We start from the raw sequence: 21,807 nt of genomic DNA, 5'->3' as shown, positions 1-21,807 counted from the left end.
AGACGTGCTGCTTGCAGGACTTTTTTTTTTTTTTTTTAACATCCTGCCAGCACATCGCCTCCGTGTGAAAGCACTTTGTCTTTCACACAGACTGCAGGGGAGCAGTTTTGCAGGCACTTTACAGGCGCTATTTTTAGCCCAAAAGCGCCTAAAAAAAACGCCTCAGTGGGAAAGGTGTCTGTTAGGCCGATTTTTTTTTTATCCCCCTTCATCTCATAAAACCTAACATATCGACAAAAAAAAAAAAAAAAAAAAAAAAATCGGCATCATATATCGGCCGCCATGATTTCTAAATATCGGCATCGGCCAGAGAAAAACCCATATCGGTCGACCTCTAGTGTAGATCGCTCTCAAAAGGTCATCCACTTCCTCCAGTGGTAGTTTGTACAGAGGTGTGACTATTGTCTTCCTTTTCTGATTCCCTGAGGGAGGGAAGAATACTTGTCCCCTCATCCCCTGAGTCAATGACCTCTGCTGTTCTAGAGGTGGATGCTCTAGGGCTGGACAGTGGATGCTGGGGCTCAGCCTGACCTGCCAGGCTCTGTACCAGCATATTTTTTGACCGAACTCAACAAGTTTGCAAGTTCTCATACTGAAGAGAACAAGTCCTTGTATTGCTGTGATTTTGCCTCTTCAACCAACTCCTTAATACAGGACTTGCACATTGCTTTCTGCCACAAATCTCTGAGGGGGTTCTTGCAGGAAGGGCATTTCCTCTGACTTGGTGGGTTTGAATGCCTGGGTTTTTCCGAACACTTTTTCCCGCAATGAGAAAAAAATTAAACTCGCCTAAGGGTCCCTTAACACTTTTCCTGTTCTTAGTGCAAAAATAGACCATCACCAGACAGAAGAGAAAGGTGCCCCGAGCAGTGCAAGCCCCAGATAGCAGCAGCCACCATGTCCAAACTGCAGGGTCCGAGCAAAGTTACCTCTGACCGTGCAGCCACAGGCTTCCTGCAGGGAGGATCACACAAATAACCAAAACATAAGCCTATGTGGAGAAGAATTAAGTTACCACTGTGCCCGTTACCTGGGCCTGACCGTTGCCTGGGGTGCCTGCTTCCGCTGTAGCTGTCAGTCTCTCGTCCATCCTTAGCAGAGAGATCAGCGGGGACTGAGAAAAATCCCATCTGATTTTAAATTACCCAGTCATCAACGACGGCCGGAAGCGCCGGTTGAAAGACCTGCCCCCCTGGCCTCTGTTTTCCAGGTGTGACATGAGGTCATCCGCCAGCCAGGACCCAGAACCGCCATGCCGGAAACACCACCAACCAGCAGCGGCATAACGCCTGGCCACCTGAGTTATACCTGCAGACGCCAACACCTCCTGCAGGCCATTGCTTCCCCTGTGCTGGAGAGGCTGGGGCCTCCGGAACACCCCCAGTCATACTGGAAGGGTGCTGGGAAGATCACTGCACTCCAAGAAGACACATTTTAAGACAAGTCTTCTCCCTCCACCTTGGAGAGAGTGCAGCTCCCCGGTTCCAGCATGCACCTCCACCATGGTGGAGGAAACACAATAACTGAAGCCATGGTGAAAGAGGAGGGATTTAAAGGTTGTGTGTGTTTCCTGGAAAATGGGCGGAGCTGCGCTCTCTCCATGGTTGTCCTGAAAGGCAATTTGAGAAAAATTATATCTGGTTGATGCCTGCAGCTGCAGGCATCAGATATCAATGAAAGCCAAGGACATCTTATGACAGGCTGTGGTACGGAAGTGGTTAAACATGCTTGTTTGCAAAAATACAAACCTAAATTTTTAGCTAGCCTAAAGCATAATTCCACCTTACACCATGTTGTTTAAAGAATACAGATGTCCCATGACTACTATGCCTGGATTACAATTATGGAGGTCGATTTAATGTGCAGCCTTTTTACTTTTCTTTGTTGTCACACAGCTACATGCATACTCATTTAAAATAACTGAATACTAAACATTGATTTTAATATTTTCTCCCAAAAGCTATTCCTATTAGGCCCCAGTCTACAATCATTCCACAAATATGGGGTTAATTACAAGCACACTAATAATATTTTCAAGAGAAATATAGACAAAATCTCATCCTTGACCAGAGTATGATGCAGTGACTCACAGCCTGCAGTGTATGAAGGAGGATATGGAGCTTTGCCTTGCTCTCAGCAGCATTAGGTATTCTCACAACCAGAAGGCTTTAAAGTTATAAAGCTTAAAAAAAAAATTTGACACATTAGATGGTCAACAGCTCTCAAAAAGCAGGTCTATGAAGACTGGTTAAAAAAAAGCGGGGGTGTTGCATTTCACAGTTAAGTAGTGTGAATAGAAACATGTTAGGCAAAGTTGCTACCTTGGTTAGGCGCCATCGTCATGATCTTAGCTTAACCACATACTCCCAGAGTCCCAGACTGAGAATCTCACATAATAGGACTTCAGGCTTTTCCGACTTCATAGGGTGCATGCTTGTTCCCATTTAGGAACTCACTAGGTAGTGAAGCCAGGAGGATAATTTTATTGGCATTAGTGGCTCCAATATTTCTCTCCAAACCGATTAAACAGACTGACTAGAAGATTAGATATAGTAAACAGGTAAAGGATCTATTAGAGTAGCGATTCCCAGGATCTCACTTACCAAGTAAGGACAGATTCCCTGTATGGAATGAAAATTTTCTTTCTAGTCTGTGAGCTCTCTGAAAGAGCAGAGATCACTTTTCCCAAAGTAAGCAGTGATTTGTTGATACTGATGCCCTCCTGTGTACCAAAAAAAAATAAAAAATACAGTGCTATTATTTTTGGCTACATAAACTCATTAACCACTAAAATGTAAGTCCAGACAAACTTTTTCTTGGGTTTTAAACAATATCTGGGGCCCTGTTAGACCTAGCTTACACTTGTGTTGGTCTCTGAAAAGCGTTTCATGATGAATTGCTTTGCAGAGAGGAGTAGAGGAGCAGCTGATAGGCATTCAGGAGGTGAGCTGCAGCCTCCTGAATTAAGTTTTTTTTTGTTTTGTTTTTTACAATGGAGGATACCGCATCGCAACTGAAAGCCTAGTAATTGAACTGAATGCAACTGGGTGTATTTTCTTTTTTTTTTTTTTTTTATTTAATGTGTACAACCCCCTCAAGCTACCCTTACAGTTTAAGGGGAATGGTTGGGGGTGGTAAAACCGTGGCTCAACCATCTATATTTATAGCACGATAGCAAGTGTAACCAGGGAACAACAGAAATAAAAATGCCTCTAGTAGATTAGAACCCCTGTTAGAATTTCTATTTTGTCCCTGTTATATTGTTTACCTCACTTCCTCTCAAGGGGACAGAAAGCAAGGGAAGATCTCCTTAAATAAGCCCCATATAGCAGTACAAAGTTATATAGGGGTTCTAATCCTCCCCCTCTCTGGAAGAAAAAAAAAAAAAAAAAAAAAAAAAAAGGTTTTTGGTTTGGTATACACTTTAACCATTTTAATACAGGGCATTTTCACCCCCTTCCTGGCCAGGCCAATTTTCAGCGCTGTAACATTTCGAATGACAATTGCACGGTCATGCAACGCTGTACCCACAAATAGAGCTTTCTTTTGAAGGTATTTGATCACCTCTGCGGTTTTTATTTTTTGCACTATAAACAAAAGAGCGACAAGTTCGAAATTATAATAAAATAAAGGAGTATGAGTATAAGGAGTATAATGATAGGTTAACACAAACATTATAGCGCCTACAAAATAAGGGATAGATTTATAGCATTTTTATTATTATTATTTTTTTACGAGTAATGGAGGAGATCTGCGATTTTGATCATAACTGACATTACAGCGGACATATCAGACACTTTTGACACTTTTTTTTTTACCACCAACAGTTATACAGCAATCAGTAATAAATGTCACTGGCAAAAAAGCAGTTAACACTAGGGGGCGATCAAGGGGTAAAATCTGTTACCTCGGGAGTGATTCCAATTTTAGAGGGAGGGGACTGACCAGGGGAAGAGACCGATTGTTGTTAATACGTATGAACACATCTGTCTCCTCTCCCCTGACAGGACATGGATCTGTGTGTTTACACACACAGATCCACGGTCCTGTTCTGTAACGAGCGATTGCCTGGTGGACATACCGGCCATGGGGCACGAGCATTGGCTCCTTGGCGACACTGAGGGCGCACATTTCCCGGGGAAGCCGAGGATGTCACACAACGCCTGCCCAGAATGGGAGATCCCTTCTGTGGACATCATATGACAATATGCAGGAAGGGGAGTGGTTAAACTGGGCATAAAGAATATAAAGCCCTAAATAAGATATTCAAGAAAAAAAAAAAAAAAAAGGATTAAAACACTCTTAATAGTATGTTTAAAGTGTACGTAAACCTTGACGTTGAACTTCCAATTTGTTTCCTTTTAGTTTGTTTATTATTCCATTGAAAGCATTTTGTTTTTTCTGTTCAATAAGTGCAAAAAAAAAAAAAAACACGTTGGACTACAGAATGATTACTAGATGTTGTGGAGATGTACTTTTCTGTACTTGCGGGGTATTTAAAGGGATAAAATCTGGGAAAATGTATGGCATAGTTTATTTTTTTACATTTTGCCCTGACATACGCTTCAACAGACTAAAAAGGGAGCAAAGGAGTAGTTAATTGTAAAGCTTTACATTCACTAACTCACTCAAACTCCACCAACTTAAATTTTTCAAAATTTTAAATCATTAGGAAGTAGCAAAATAAGAGTGGCGAGATATTGCCAGATGATACCAGCTGCTTTACCAATAGCCTCCTTTATTTCAATTCATAAAAATGCATAATAAAATTAGGAATGTTGGTATTTTACACTAGGTTAACTACTATTGAAAGCACAGTGATGTTATTTATTGGCTAACACAATAAATTTAAAATGTAAGCTCTTCAATACATTAGATAATTTCTCCTTACAAGTACATTTAAAAGCGTCTGTAAAGTCTCAACGTTTTTCAACTTAATGCATTCTATGCTATAAGGAGCTGCAGCTGCCCCCAAGACCCCCAATTTTCTTACCAGAGCCCGACCTGATCCAGCATTGTGCATTAGCCCAGCGTCTCCTGCTCCTCATTGGACAGACTGATAGCAGCAGCAGCCATTGGCTCCCTCTGCGGTCAATCAAATCCTGCGACGCTGTCTGTTAGTAAGGAAAGACTTCATGCCAAATCCAATTAATCATGAAGCTGGACTTTACTGAATCACTTGAGACAAAAACCATAAAAAGTAAAAAAATATAAATTTTATGTTATATTGTTATGGCCCCTTTCACACATGCGGACAGTATGTCCGTATTTCATCCATCCGTTTGCGGATGAAATACGGACATACATGCATCCCTATGGGATAGCGGGTGTCTGCGGATGAACATCCACAGACACCCGCTATTGTCCGCCTCCGCTACTGTCCGATTCTGCAGACGGAGGAAAATCCCTGCACAGTGTGCGGAGACCGCCCTGTCCGCCGCCGGCTCAGCGGGGACAACGGAGCGATCCCCGCTGAGCGAGTGGATCCTCACGGGGCGGATCATTACTGATCCGCCCCGTGTGAAAGGGGCCTTATCAATAAAATAATATTTTTTTTTATAACTTTATCGTTTTTGTCTCAAGTCATGCCATTAAAGTCCAGCTATAGCAGGATGGATCCCTGCAAACCCCCTATGGTACATATTACTCTTTAAATATTCCTACCTTTAGACGGTCTCCTTCGGTCTTTGCTGAGGTGCATCTCTCACTTCCAGCCAGATCCACAAGGTTGATCCGGCTAGTAATCCTGTGATCATGTTCTTCCCCATCCACAACCTCAGTCTATGAAAAGACATACACAAGAGTAAACTTCATTAAAATTTAGAAGAGAATATGTCACCTTTAGGCTCGGGTTAACACTGGTGCGCTGTCCAACAGCGGATGTGATTTTCACCATAGTGCAAATCACTTGCGATGTCTGTGCAATGCGAATTCAGCCATACAGATTGTATGGCTGAATTCACATCGCATTCGAACCAAACTCGCACAGGAACCTTTTTTTGCTCAGCACCAGAATCGGATCGCATGAGTGTTCACACCCATGCAATCTGATTCCTGTTTGAATTGACAGTTCGCACTGCAATATGCAAACTGATTTGGGGGCGTCATTAACTTTCTATTGACACTCCCAGCAGTTCGAATATGGCAGTGTGAACTGCCTGCGAGTCAGGTGCCATGCGGGAACCTGCAGCGGATTTGCAGGGTTCTCGCATCGCACCAATGTGAACCGAGCCTTACCAGAAAACAAAGCAGTAATTACCTTAGTCTGGGTTAGGATAAGAGTAAACACAGAGTGAGAGCGAGAACTTTTGTCATTCATCCCTGTAGCAGCTGTGGCTCTCTGCTTGTTACCCAACTCAAGCCAACTCTAAAATAAAATAAAAATGATATAAATAATGGCAAGCTAGATCTCTAAACACCACTACAGCAAACATGTGGACAGTAAAAAAGACAGAGCTAGCTTATACTTTATTTGGTGTATATTGCAATATAGCATTACAAAGCAAAGATTTATTTTGTCTTTCGTTTAACAGTATGTCCATTTGGAATATGTGAGGTTTAAATATTAGTGCAAATGTATCACTTTTGTAGATGACACCAATGAGAATAGTGAAAAAACACAAACAAAACCACAAATGCTGTGCTCAAAAAAGGCAGGCAGAAGACAAAGGTCTAGTCACCTGCATGACTGGAATCTCCCTACAGCTGCTCATTTCCCAATTACTGACTTACAGTGCAAAATAAGGCACAGTATCTCTGAACGGAAGTAGAGGTTTTAGTGACGGTAGGGCTTTGCATCCTCTCTTCGCTAATAAGCACAGGCAGTCCCCGAGTTACATACAGTACATCCAACTTACGTACGCGTCGTACTTATGAGCTGAGGCAGTGTGACGTCTTATGACCACTTGCATTTCACACTGGTCCCGGAAACCGCCAGATGACCATCTTGCCAGCTACTGGATCCCACGGTGCTGCACGGCTCTGAGCATCAGGGACCACGGCTACAGGCTGAGGATGCACATCAAGCAGGCATATCCTGCTGATGAGCCTTATCTGACCACCTCTGTGAATAGTGTTATACAGTACCTGTTTATTTATAATGAATATTTGTTGGCTGCTACACTTAGAGGCATTTTTCCTTCTTTTTGTTCACTACTAGAGTTCACTTCACTCTGAGAAGCTGCCCATGTGCCTGGCTACCTCATCTTTAATCTGCTATTGGGACATTTGCATGTTTACTTTGCGATAGGCCCTTCCCAGGGCGCCATTTCACATTGATTTTGTTCCGCGCAGCATTTCAGAACTTGTAATGCCAAGATGCTTGTGCTGACGAGAGGTGCCTGCCTTGTCTGTATCCTCATTGGAAAGATTTCATCTCCCTTCCTGCCCCTAAAACAACAGAAAGTAAGAAGAAATCTAGCCCTAGGAAGGGAAATTGACTCCTGTAAGGCCCTGTACACACGGTCGGAGATTTCCACAACCAAATCTGTCGGATTTTGTCCGTCAACAAAGTTGGCGAAAAATCCGATCTTTCAGAACGTGATGACGTAATTTCGTTACGATGGGACTACATTCAGGCTAGTAGCCAATAGCTTTGATGTAGGAATTTGATCTGAGCATGCGTGGCACTTGGTCCGATCAAAATTCTCTACACATGATCGGAGTATGTCCGATCGGCCCAGTTGGTCGGGAAATATTTCCAACATGTTGGAAAATTTGGTCCGACAGATATTCCGACGGAATCAGTCCGATGCATACCACACACAGTCGGATTATCCGACGACACGGTCCGAAAGGACACATTCCGACGGATTCTCCGACCGTGTGTACAAGGGCTAAGAGTTATCATGGAAAAAAGGTGTCTCTACTGGAGCTTTATCACCAATCCTGGTTTACAAGACAAACCAAAATTGTCACAGGGTCAGAAAGTGAGGGGAAATCTTCTGAACAGGGGCACAGACAGCAAACAAACATTACAGAGGTGTCAATCCTTCCCTATGCCATCCAAAAATCACTTACAAGAAAATAATGTTGGCTGGAGTTACACTTAAAAAAAAAAAAAATGTACCTGTTCCAACTTGCATACAAATTCAACATAAAGTGGAGCTCCACCCTAAAGTGGAGCTTCCGCTCATTGGAACCCTCGCCCCCCTCCGGCGCCAGAATTGGCACCTTTCAGGGGGGAGGGGGGTGCAGGTACCTGTATAGTACAGGTATCGGCACCCACTTCCGGCATAGATATCTGCAGAAACTATGCCCCTTTCCGCAGAATCTACGCCCCTTTCCGAAGGTCCCCCGCTGTCTGCTGGGAAACACACGGATCCCAGAGACAGCGGGGGACCATCCTTATTGCGCAGCGCGACTCGCGCATGCGCAGTAGGGAACCGGGAAATGAAGCCTCAAGGCTCCACTTCCTGATTCCCATACCCAAGATGGCGGCGGCAGCACCCGAGAGACGAACGAGAGATCGGCTTCGGGTGCCGACATCGCGGGCGCGTGTCATTATTTTAAAAGTCAGCAGCTGCAGTATTTGTAGCTGCTGGCTTTAAAAAAAAAAAAAGGCGAGCTCCCGCTTTAAAGAGGAGCTGCACCTTAAAAATAAAAAAATTATATATATATATATATATATATATATATATATATATATATATATATATATATATATATATATATATATATATATATATATATATATATATATATATATATATATATATATATACATACACACACACACACACACACACATATATATATACACACACATATATACACACACAAATACATAAAGGTCAGCAGCTAAAAATGCTGCAGCTGCTGCTTTTAATAAATGGACACTTACCTATTCCAGGGTCCAGCAATGTCGGCAGCAAATGACGAGCAATCGCTCGTCTCTAGGCTGCCCCCGCCGCCATCCTCTGTCAGGGAATTGGGAAGCGTTGCGGCTTCACTGCCCGGTCCCCTACTGAGCATGCGCCCGTCTCCACTGGTCCTCTGTGTCCTGGGAACTGTGCGTTTCCCAGAACACAAAAAGGGGGGGGGGCGACATCTGCGGCTAGCTTGTCCCGGAAGTGGGTGCAGATACCTGGATTATACAGGTATCTGCACCCCCCTCCCCCTGAAAGGTGTCAATTATGGCATCGGGGAGGTGGGGGTTCTGATGAGCGGACCTTCCACTTTAGGGTGGAGGTCCGCTTTAAGAACAAACCTACAGAAGCTAGTTTGTAAACCGGGGACTGCCTGTAGGGACATTACCAAATCTCATGAAACTAGTAGTCAAAAGCAGTAGTGTCTGAGATTCATACTGCAGATACAGCTTTGGGGCTGTATGCACAGCAGTGCCTAAGCAACCTCATACACCAGAATTACACAGTTTTTTTTCCCCCCAGGAGAAATTCAAGACAAAAGGAGGTGCATTTTTCAAGGCACTGTTTAGGCACAAATTACAATTTCCAGATGTTTAAAAATACAAAGCAATTTTTCAGAGTTCAGGTCCACTTTCACACCAGGGTTGTATAAACACCACTGTTACACTTAGGACAAGTGTAGGTCCTAAGAAAAAAAAAAAAAAAAAACAGTTCCTACAAGTGGCCAAATTTGAGGTGCAACCTTCTAACAAATCATGGAAAATACTGTGAATGGTGAACAAATGGTCATGTAAATGATGCAGGTAGAAGCACAAGCAATAATAATTTAAAGCAATAAATCTCACCTGAATATCTTGAAATGAAGACACTATATTGCTACAATTAAAAAAGAAAGGAACGCTGCATTAGCATTCATAATCAAAGCATTTCTTTGGTTTCCATAAATACTTTCTGTTCTATCAACAATGAGTTGATTTAAATAAAAATAGCTATTAAAACACAAATAAATTGATAAATTGTTGCTTACGTTGAGAGGTCTTCCACATAAGGTCCTAGCAATGGATGCTCCCGCACTCTAAGCTACCAAGATAATAAAAAATAAAAATAAACAAAATCAGCCAAAGCTCATGCAGAATCAACAAATGCCTATATGGCATTAACTATATTAACTAACATTACCTGCGGGCGTCAAAAGCATAAGCACTGCATTAAGGCGCTTTTAACGATACACACACACACACACACACACACACACACGACATCTCAAGACCACAGGCATCAATAACTCCCCTTTCTTGTAGCTATAACAGCCTATAAACAGCTTCCACTATTTTCACCATTGTCGAAGGCTTTTTGAAAAGATTTTGGCGTGTTTCTGTGGGAATTAGTGCATATTGGCCATACAAGCATTTGTGAGGACAGGTACTGATGTTGGATCTGAGAAGAACTGGGATTACCATTGGTGTTCTAATTCATCTCAAAAGGTGTTCAAGTTCAAGTATAGTTAAAGATGAAGACCTCTGCAGGACACTTGTGTTACTCCATATGAAATTCATCAAACCATGTCTTTATGATGCTGGCTTCCCCAAATTGTTGTCACAAGGCCAGCAGTGCACAATGGTCTAAAATATGTTCATACTGTATTTTGTAGCATTAACAGTATAAATTCAATCATTTGAAGGGGTGTCCATATACTGTATTGGCCATGTAGTATATAAATAAATCTGTATATGAGCTCACTTATATATACACACACACACACACACACACGTAGGTATATATTTTTTGTAGATTTTGGGGAGTGGGTAAAACTACTAACATTTTTTGACATTCCAGTAAATTCAGTGGCATGATCTTTGAACTTGTGTTTTCATAGCGGTTGTAATAATAAAAAAATAAAAAAAAAATAGTCATATTCGAATTTAAATGTATTTATATTATGGGGATTGCAAAAGGAAGAATAAGAACATTTTGTAGAGACAAGAGTGAGAGCTGGGCAGAAAGACATCCAGCAGACTCTGCTGCTGGTGCTCCCAAGAAATATATGAAGCCAGCAGGTGACTCAACAAAGGAAAACTTTTCAGATAGCTTGCAGACAGCAGCTAGGCTGTATCATTAGCTAAATGCACAGTTACCATGTCTGGCCATATTATACCTTTATTAAATATATAATTTAGGAAAATTTAAAAAAAGGACAATTCCCCCCTTTAAAAAAGAGATAAATAAATGCACATATTTTTGCAGGTTTAAAAAAAATAAAAAATAAAAAAGGGAGGAGGAGGAGGAGAAGAGCATTTATTTTTTGTACTGAAGCTTGCAGAGAATTGCACCCCCAATCAGCAGATAAAATGTCAGACTCCTCCAAAGTCTTCTGCTAGCTTTGTGCTTGTATTCCCATAGTTGCAGTTACAGGGCTAGAGGAAGAATACATTAATTAACTATGGGTGTACTGAGCAGCACGCTCACAGCTCATTCAAACTTCAAGTATGTCTACTGCGGTGGCACTGTACTCGTACTTTATTTCCATTCACAGGTCTCTGTAAATCAACGATAAGGCCGTTTTTAAAAAGTGACAGCGGGTGCGAGGAGAAAATTACCAGCCCACTGTCACAGATAGAAGAGCTCTGGAGGCGGGTGCATAGAAGCATGTTACACCCAAATAATGGGTGTAACATGCCCCTAAAAATAAGCTTATCCTTTAAAAGAGTGTGTACTGCTTATACATTCTTTGGGACAGCCACATTAATCCTATTTGGGAACATTCTTTGACCCCCACTTTCTGATAGTAACAATGGCTACTTGAGTTCTTCAGAAGGTAAAAGAAAAAAACTACAAGGAAACCTTTACCAAGAGAAATGGGGTCACCAATTCTAACCTCTATCTGAAAGTGATATTTCCCTAGATGTCCTGCGGCTACTTTTCTGAGACATGCATGCCGCAACTGAGATGCTCATTTGCTCAAAAATAAATACTGAAGTCTCAGATTGGCATGACAACCAGGCATCTAGCATTTTCAATCATATATCATATATGGTCAAATAAATCATAGCTACCATGTTTCCATATGCACATATTATAAATATATAATTTACTGATTGCCTTCTGTTTTATCCACATTTGAGGATTATTATTTGGATATTATGTGATTATGTGTCTATTGGTAGTCTTCCCCTTAAAGCGGGCCTTGTATTAAATACAGTTGCTTGGCTTCCACTCAAGGCTCACAGGCAAAGGCGATGTTACAAGCCTTCAAGCAATATCCTGGGAATGCTGAGTATTTCAAATCACAACCCACAACACAAAATTGATTGGATGAATTCTACTATATATACACTTACTGCAAGCTTCTTGTGCTCATTATCAGATTTAAAAACCAGCAAATCATGGATCTTCTCATTGTATACTTCAAAGTAACTCATCTCCAGATGAAAAGAGACCTATAGCAAAGCCAAAAGGCAACATCAGATTATGCATTATTATACGGGATTTATATAGCACCAACAGTTTGCTCAGAACTTTACAACATGAGGGCAGTCAGTACAATTACAATACAAATCAATACAGGAGGGATCAGAGGGCCCTGCTCGTTAGAGTTTACAATCTAGTGGAGCTTAATTCTCTTAGTTGGAGATTAGTTCTCCTTTTACCATCCAAGCAGGAACATCTGCCAAATTTGAGAACCGATTACCCAGCTCACTGATCGAACTCTGATCAACCCTCGGACATTAATTGCAAGTATTCTTCCTGCCCAATTCTACCTTATTTCTTGGTGGCTGTATATTGTTATTATCTCTTTGAAACATCTTTTTACTGTAAAATGTTTTATTTGCACCAACTTTGACCTTTTCATATACATCTCACAAAGATTATCTTTGTTGATAACTTGCCCAATCAATAACGGCAGAGGGCCTTATTTCCATGTACAGTGGGGATCGAAAGTTTGGGCACCCCAGGTAAAAATGTGTATTAATGTGCATGACGAAGCCAAGGAAAGATGGAAAAGTCTCCAAATGGCATCAAATTACAGATTAGACATTCTTATAATATGTCGAAAAAAGTTGGATTTTATTTCCATCATTTACACTTTCAAAATTACAAAAAACAAAAAAAAATGGCGTCTGCAAAAGTTTGGGCACCCTGCAGAATTTATAGCATGCACTGCCCCCTTTGCAAAGCTGAGACCTGCCAGTGTCATGGATTGTTCTCAATCATCGTCTGGGAAGACCAGGTGATGTCAATCTCAAAGGTTTTAAATGGCCAGATTCATCTGACCTTGCCCCAACAATCAGCACCATGGGTTCTTCTAAGCAGTTGTCTAGAAAACTAAAACTGAAGATAGTTGACGCTCACAAAGCTAGAGAAGGCTATAAGAAGATAGCAATGCGGTTTCAGATGTCAATATCCTCTGTTCGGAATGTAATTAAGAAATGGCAGTCATCAGGAACAGTGGAAGTTAAAGCAAGATCAAGAAAAACAGACAGAACAGCTCACAGGATTGTGAGAAAAGCAATTCAAAACCCACGTTTGACTGCACGATCCCTCCAGAAAGATCTGGCAGACACTGGAGTTGTGGTACACTATTCCACTATAAAGAGATAATTGTACAAATATGGTCTTCATAGAAGAGTCATCAGAAGAAAACCTCTTCTACGTCCTCACCACAAAAATCAGCTTTTGAACTTTACAAATTAACATATAGACAAGTCTGAGCCATTTTGGAAACAAGTTCTGTGGACCGATGAGGTTAAAATAGAACTTTTTGGCCGGAATGAGCAAAGGTACGTTTGGAGAAGAAAGGGCACAGAATTTAATGAAAAGAACCTCTGTCCAACTGTTAAGCATGGGGGTGGATCAATCATGCTTTGGGGTTGTATTGCAGCCAGTGGCACAGGGAACATTTCATGAGTAGAAGGAAAAATGGATTCAATAAAATTTCAGCAAATTTTGGATGGTAACTTGATGCCATCTGTGAAAAAGCTGAAGTTAAAGAGAGGACGGCTTCTACAAATGGATAATGATCCTAAAACACACCTCAAAATCCACGGGGGATTACATCAAGAGGCGTAAACTGAAGGTTTTGCCACGGCCTTCACAATCTCCCGACCTCAACATTATTGAAAATCTATGGATAGACCTTAAAAGAGCGGTGCGTGACAGACAGCCCAGAAATCTCAAAGAACTGGAACACTTTTGTAAGGAAGAATGGGCAAAGATACCTCAAACAAGAATTGAAAGACTCTTGGCTGGCTACAAAAAGCATTTACAAGCTGTGATACTTGCCAAAGGGGGCAGTACAAGATATTAACTCTGCAGGGTGTCCAAACTTTTGCAGACACCATTTTTTTTGTTTTCTGTAATTTTGAAAGTATAAAATGATGGAAATAAAATCTAACTTTTTTTGACATATTATAAGAATGTCTAATCTGTAATTTGATGCCTTTTGGAGATTTTTCCATCTTTCCTTGGCTTTGTTATGCACATTAATACACATTTTTACCTGGGGTGCCCAAACTTTCGATCCCCACTGTATACGTTATTTTGTATGTAAATGGAGGACAAACATATTTGCTTATCATGTATAAATGCTCAGAAAATTAGGATTTTTCCTTCATACTTACCTGTAAAATCCTTTCCTTGGATTACATCGTGGGACACAGAGCAACCATAATAATGACCATATGGGTTATACGCCACCTACTGGTGGATGGACACTGGCAGATGGTCAAACAGGAAGTCCACCCCTATATAACCCCCCCCCCCCCCTACACAGGAAGGACCTCAATTTTGTAGCAAAGCAATGAATATCCCAAAAAAGATAGGAGGGGGGGGGGGGGGGAGAACCTCTGTGTCCTGTAATGTACTCCAATAAAAGGATTTTACAGGTAAGACGGAAAAATTCTAATTTCCTTTATTGTACATGACAGCCGGGACACATAATAATGACTATATGTGATGTCCTAAAGCAATGCCCTTGAGGGGAGGGAGACACAATCACAGAAACTTGGCAGCAGAAGGAGTCCTTCTCAGGTGGCAAGCAGTATTCTCTGTGGCTTTGATATCCATTTGATAAAATTCTGTGAATGTATGAACAAAAGACCATGTAATGGCCTTAAATCCTGATGCCCCCACGTATTTGGGATATTTATGCCTACTTGAATATACTGATTTGATATGGCAGGGACACCCGCACAAAGACTCACGGCGTCCGGACGCTCTGTTTTATGTTGTATGTACAGTGTTTTATGTGATGTTGTTCTTTAGGTTGTTACATTCAGAGACAATATAAACACTGGTATCTCTGTAGGTTATTTAGTTGTAGGTGTTAACCATTTTACCGTCCAAGATTGGAACAGTATGTGTATTTTGTAAATTATAAATACATATTTCTACTATTTATGTTCACATTATATGTTGTGACACTCATTTGGTAGTCTGGTTCCTGCCAGTCTAGACAGGGACAAACCAGTTGTTTTTTTTGATAACTATTTTCAGTGCCTAACTTGGATGCCTCCTGCTCATCATGGGCTCTACTGGCAGCACAAACAAGGATTCCTGACCTGTACCAACAAATCAAGTATTTCTGACCACCAGAACTACATCCAGAGTATGCAGTGATCCAACTCCTGCCAACTGAGGATCAGAAAAGAAGGCAAGATTTTGTCTTAATTCAAGTGAAAACCAGACACCATGCTAGGCAAAAATAGGATTTTTAAAACAGCTTACCTGTAAAATCCTTTTCTTTGATGTACATTAGGAGACACAGACATAGTAATAACTATGTGGGTTATATCGGCGTATCAGGTGCTGGACACTGGCGCGCCCCTTAAGGCGTGAACTTCCCCCATATAACCCCTTGTAGCAAAGCAATCAAAGTGTATAAGAAGAAGGGAGGGACCTCTGTGTCCCTTGATGTACATAAAAGAAAAGGATTTTACAGGTAAGCCGTTTTAAAAATTCCTATTTTCTTTTCTTACATCAGGGGACACAGAGCCATAGTAATAACTATGTTGGATGTCCCATAGCAATGGCAACTGAAGGGGGGGGGGAGAGACAGAATCAAGGAAACAGGAGGCCAGAGGACTCATACTGCAGCCTGCAGTGTATGCTGTGCCCAAAGGCAATATCCCCATGACCTTTAATATCGATTTGATAAAATCGGATAAGTGTCTGAACCGAAGACCAAGTCGTGGTCTTACAGATCTGAGCCATAGAGGCCTGATGATGCACCACCCAAGAGGCACTAATTGCTCTGGATGAATGTGCTCTTAATGAGAAGGAAAAGTTTTCTTCTTTAAGCTGAAGCTTGAACAATCTCTTGACAAATCCATTTGGAAAATAGCGGATCTTGACGCTGCCTGTCCATATCTTGGACCCTCTGGCAGTACAAACAAAACCTGTGTTTTGCAAACCTGAGCGGTTGCCTTTAAATAGATTCCGATTGCTCTCACAATTATATCAAAGAAGCTTTAGTGCTTTCTCTTCCCCAGATTAAGGCTTCTGGGGAGAAAAGGAGGAAGAATAATATCTTGATTTAAATGAAAACCTATTACCACTTTTGGTAAGAATTCAGGATGAGGACATCAAACCACCTCATCCTTATGCATGATGAAAAATGCCTGTGTCACCAAACCTGACCAGCAACCACTCTGCTCTGTCCCTCCACCTCCAGACAGCAGCTTCTCTTGCAGAGCTCTAAACTACTTCCTCCACGTGTGGCCGGCATCCGACGCAGCTTAGCCGTGCCCCCCCTTCCCCTTTCAACAGGGAAGTGTGTGAGCGCCGGCATCATGGCGGTCGGGGGGGGGGGGGGGTAAATCCTTCACCTGACGGGCGGCATTGACCTGCCCAAAAAAAAAAATCTTTTTTTTTTTTTTTCTTAAATAAAAAGGAGGCAGCTGGCTGGCATTCAAAGGACCAAAAAACGCAAATCTGGGGGCCCAGAAAGTGATCAGAACCCCCCTTCATACCTGAGGGTCTGAACTGGCTTGAACGGAGAGGAGAGTGGAGCTTCTGCCGTTTCCAGCGTCGGAATGGTGAGTGCTCAATACAGCCTCCAGTGGTGACACAGACATGACAACACAATACATGGAAGGAGAGATTCCTGAGAAAATCTCCCCTACATTTCCTCGCAGCAGGCTTTATCAAAAAAACGAATAAATAATAATAAAAAACCCAATCTTCGCCCTTCAGGCTAGGCTCCGAGACCTTGAAAGGAAACCTTTAGGAACCGGGGGAACACTCAGGTTATCCCGCAATCCTGGACCTGCGAGAAGACCCTGCCAGTAAACTTTTATTGGCCTTACTACCAAAAAGTACTGGATCCCAGGGCCCAGCTTTAAAAGCATTCACAAGCAAAACCTTGTGTCTTCAGATGACGAGGCCCGGGTATCATTCATTTAGTCCATTACGGAGACATCAGAACGGATCCGGTCAGGATGGTTGGCTCTCAAATGATTACTGCCTGTGAAGCTCAGTATAAACACATCCTTACATGTGCCCAACACCTTAGACACTGGCGAAAAAAACTGAGGACTCTCAGTAGTGGGAGAGGTTATATGGGGAAGTTCACACTTTAAGGGGTGTGCCAGTGTCCGGCACCTAATACACCGATATAACTCACATAGTTATTACTATGGCTCTGCGTCCCCTGACGCAAGAAAAGAAAAATGGATGAGGACACAACATCACCATATGATGCAAGACCAAAAACGGCTCCTTGCATGAAAGACCAGCCAACTCTAACACTCCACTTATTGAAGTGATAGCAACCAAAGAAGCCACCTTCCGAGATAAAGGACTAACAGAATTTCTCAATTGGTTCAAAAAGTGGCGTCTGCAAGGACAGTCCAGAACAAATTCAAGTCCCAAGGACACAAGAATGGCCTGACAGGCGAGATGGTCTACATTATAGGGACAAACCCTGACCGTTAATGTTACAGACCAATCTCCTTTCCCCTACCGATTGGAGAAAGAAAGAGAAAATCTCCCGCTCACATATTTCTGAGGGTGCCACTTCCTGGCATCACCTCAGGCAAAAAAAATATTTCCAAGTCCTGTAATTGAAGTTCCCTGAAGCTGGCTTTCAGGGGCTCAACAGTGCCAAGATGCAGGACTCAAGACCATTAGGTCCTGCTAATGCCTGGATCTTCAAATTCCAGAGATCCTCTCCAAGACCTAGGAGTAGGATTGTACAAAAGGGATGTGCTTCAACCTAGATACAGCTTACTACTGCAAAATATATCAAAGGAAAATCTGGATCAACTGCTTCCTGATCAAAAGGTTATTGAGGTATACTGAGATTGACACCCCCTGCCTCTTTAGCAAGTCCAGAACCAGAGCTAGGAACTTTGTGAACCCCAGAAACTGTGGCCAGCCTGGAGGATGGTCACAAAAAAAGAAAAAGACGAATTTCCACTGCAACTACAGAAATCTGATGAGGCTGCAAACAACCTAGCATGTGATGTGCGTTTCCTGATGATTATGAGCCCCACAATCTACTTCTTGCAAAGAGGTCATCACTGAACAGACTGAGCCTATCTGAAGCAGAAGGATGCCCAGCGGATAGAGATCTAAATGTCCCTATTCAGTTTTGAAGCTGCTTACCATTTAATTATTTTACAATAAAGAGCCCATAGCTTTTCTCCCAACGCAAGGCAAAAACTGACCCGGCTAAGGAAGGAGCAACCACCTCAGAGACTGCTCTAAAATCTTATGGTCTGACATACTCTCAAACACAGCAACCTCAGATTCCCCCTTAACTTAAACCTGGGCAGTCTCCCATCCAAGTACTAAAAAGGCTTGATCCAAGATCAGTCGCCACAGAGGCTCAGATGAGCCTGATGGCATCGGTTTAACAGGAGAAGTGAACATTATCAGACCACTGAACCTGAGGGCGGTGGCACCCAAAGTCATTTAGCTAGTCTAACAGATAAATAATAAAGTGACTGTATTAGACAAACTAATACGCAGTTCCACAAGGGTGCAGGCTAGACAATGTTGGTCTACCTCTATACAACCCTGCAAGTATGTAGGTACCCAGACATGCAAGTATTCTTGCCGTTCATTCATCTATGCATGCAGCTCAAAGCAATAAGCACATTTGTATGTAGTCCTAGGCAAATAAGTAAAATTAATGGGGAGCTGCGCATGCCTTTCCCGTCCATTCATTGCTGGCAAAGCCGTTTGTATCTGAGTGGATCACCCCTCCTAAAAAGTTTTTTTCATACTTTATCCTATGGAGGGGAAAATTCACTGAACGTGGGGTATACCAGCAATTAACGCTACCATAGCCTCTGTGAATAAGAGTTTGACTTGTCCGGCAGACAATGCTCAAATGCTTAGGGATCCAACTGATAAAAAGTTGGAATTCCTATAAAAAATATTATATATATATAAAAACAAACACTTGAGAAAGGAGCGCACATGCACCTTATGGACTTTGCGCATGCTCTGAAATGCGTTGCGTTTCCCCTACTTGCTGACGTCACAGTTTACACAAGCCGTTACTTTTCTCTGTAGGATACAGCCGGTTTCCTCACCCACTCCCTGTGGCTATCGCAGCATGGAATTGTAAACTCTTGGAAATATGCCTCCGACAACGGTCACATCTCCCTGTTAATGATTGACCCATGTAGAGCTTTCTTGCATTTTGACATGTAAGTGTTTATTACCAATTAAAAACTTCAATTATGGTCCAAGAGACTCGCTTTAATAACGGAGACTCCTTTGCGTTCGCCTCCAGATGCTACCCTCAAATATTTCAGGCATTCAATCCCCGTAAGCGGGCGGGGGTAGCCATCCTCTTCAAATGGGGGGTCACACTTTCAATGCCTAGAATCATACATCGACCCAAAAGGCCATTATATTATGCGGTCGTTGGCAGTCTCAGATGCTTACCCTATGTACCCTCTATGCCCCAAACACTCACCAGATCAACTTCCTTGCTAAGGTACTTGCAAGACTGTTCTGAACCCCTAATGAGTATCTGGTAGTGGGTGGGGACTTTAATCTTTCCCGCTACTCGGTACACACCATTAACCCCACACGCACCCAAACTAGAACGTCTAGGGCAGGGATCTGCAATTAGTGGACCTCCAGCTGTTGCAAAACTACAAATTCCATCATGCCTCTGCCTTTGGGTGTCATGGCTTGTGGCTCTCAGAGTCTTGCTATGCCTCATGGGATTTGTAGTTCTGCAACAGCTGGAGGTCTGCTAATTGCACATCCCTGGTCTAGGGACTCAAAACTCTTTTAGGCAGCTCACTAGACGTCATGCTCTCTTTGACTCTTGGCGGGCTCTTCATCCGGGAGAGAGACAATACACATTTTACTTGGCTCCCCACCGCACCCACACCCATATCGATTACCTATTTGTCAAGAATATGATGCTTCGTGCCATAGATAAGGGGAGGATCCTACCGATTTCCTGGTCGGATCATGCCCGTCATTATAAACGCTAGATTTGGATACTCCCAATCGTAAACCATGTCATTGGCAGCTAAATACTTTCCTCCTACAACATCCCCCCGCTAAGGCAGAATTAGAAAATACACTGAAGCTTTACTTTCTTGAAAACACCTCCCCTAAAAATATATCCCCCTCCATACTCTGGGAAGCCCACAAGGCAGTCCTCCGAGGCCGATGTCTGGCACTCGCCTCAGCTATGAAGAAAAATGCTATAGCCGTCAGGCTGCGGACTGAGAGGGAACTTAGGTCACTAGAAAGGACCCTACAGGTTGCCCCATCGCTATCCCTCCTTAAAAAAATAGTTTTCCTCAGAGCGACGCTTAAAGACCTTGCGATTGGACAGGTTGAAAAGGTGCTACAGAGACTGAAGCAGCTCTACTACGATAAGGGTAACAAGGCACACTCCCTCTTAGCCCGTAAACTAACCTATCCTCACCCCACCAAATTAAGGACAGAGAGGGGGCCCTGTTCTCTCATCCCCACAACATCGCACAGAAATTTGCGGACTTTTATACCACGCTATACAATAACCCTGACATTCCGCACAATCCCCCCCCCCTCCTGACCTGACTGACCAACTAATCCAGTATCTGGAACATAGTGGGATCCCCCAGCTACAGCCCTCTGACCTCCTTTCCCTCAATACCTCCATATCCGAGGAGGAACTAACCGCGGTCATTAAAACCATGCCAGCGCGTAAATCCCCGGGCCCAGATGGCTTCCCCTATGAGTATTACAAGACCTTCCTCCCAATCCTACTGCCACACATGTGTAAACTTTTCAAACCCTTTTCTTCACCAAACGCACATACCCTCGGGCATGCAGAGATCGTATCTCACACTGATTCCGAAACCGGATAAGGACCCCTCCCTCTGCGCGAGATATAGGCCAATCGCACTTCTGAATTCAGACCTGAAAACTTTCACCAAGCTCCTGTCCATGTGCTTAAACACGATACTGCCATCCCTGATACACAAAGACCAGGTGGGCTTCGTTCCCCTTCATCAAGCGTGAGACAATACAAGATGGATCATTGACCCGATAGATGTGGCAAACAGGGATGGTCAGGCATCTTTGGTTTTGGGTCTGGACGCAGAAAAGGCTTTTGACCGCCTGGGGTGGCCCTTCATGTTCACCACGTTGAAATACATGGGATTTAGAGTGCCCTTTCTATGGGCTATCCAACATTTGTATATTAACCCCACATCACAGGTCAAAAACCCTTTTGCCCACTCCCCCTCCTTTCCGATATCGAATGGAACCCGCCAAGGGTGTCCATTGTCCCCTTTATTATTTGCGCTATGCGTGGAACCCCTGGCGGCATCCATCCACGGAAACCCAAACATCCGAGGTATATCGGTCAGAGGGAGGGACTTTAAGCTAGCACTATTCGCGGATTACATTATACTTACCCTCACACAACCTAGGATTTCACTACCCAACCTACATGCTGAATTGAACAGATACAGAGTTC

The 21,807-nt window shown here is 42.7% G+C and overlaps 1 protein-coding gene across 2 annotated transcripts in view; it reads right to left on the bottom strand.

Annotated features, from left to right (window-relative positions):
- KIF14 (kinesin family member 14) overlaps nt 1-21,807 on the bottom strand; it is a 121,671-nt gene that overhangs the window by 82,704 nt on the left and 17,160 nt on the right. For both annotated transcript variants that reach the window (XM_077452726.1, XM_077452727.1), the window contains exons 5-10: nt 12,206-12,304; nt 9,895-9,947; nt 9,713-9,743; nt 6,260-6,367; nt 5,665-5,781; nt 2,604-2,722 (exon numbers count right to left, since the gene is read on the bottom strand). In XM_077452726.1, coding sequence (XP_077308852.1) covers nt 2,604-2,722; nt 5,665-5,781; nt 6,260-6,367; nt 9,713-9,743; nt 9,895-9,947; nt 12,206-12,304 — 527 coding nt within the window. The remainder of the gene's footprint in view (nt 1-2,603; nt 2,723-5,664; nt 5,782-6,259; nt 6,368-9,712; nt 9,744-9,894; nt 9,948-12,205; nt 12,305-21,807) is intronic.

Source organism: Lithobates pipiens, unplaced genomic scaffold (genome assembly GCF_037356315.1).
Source record: "Lithobates pipiens isolate NorthernLeopardFrog02 unplaced genomic scaffold, aLitPip1_a1.2 Scaffold_23, whole genome shotgun sequence".
Classification (NCBI taxonomy): Eukaryota; Metazoa; Chordata; class Amphibia; order Anura; family Ranidae; genus Lithobates; species Lithobates pipiens.
Note: the sequence above shows the minus strand (reverse complement) of the source record. Positions and strands in the feature narration are given on the sequence as shown.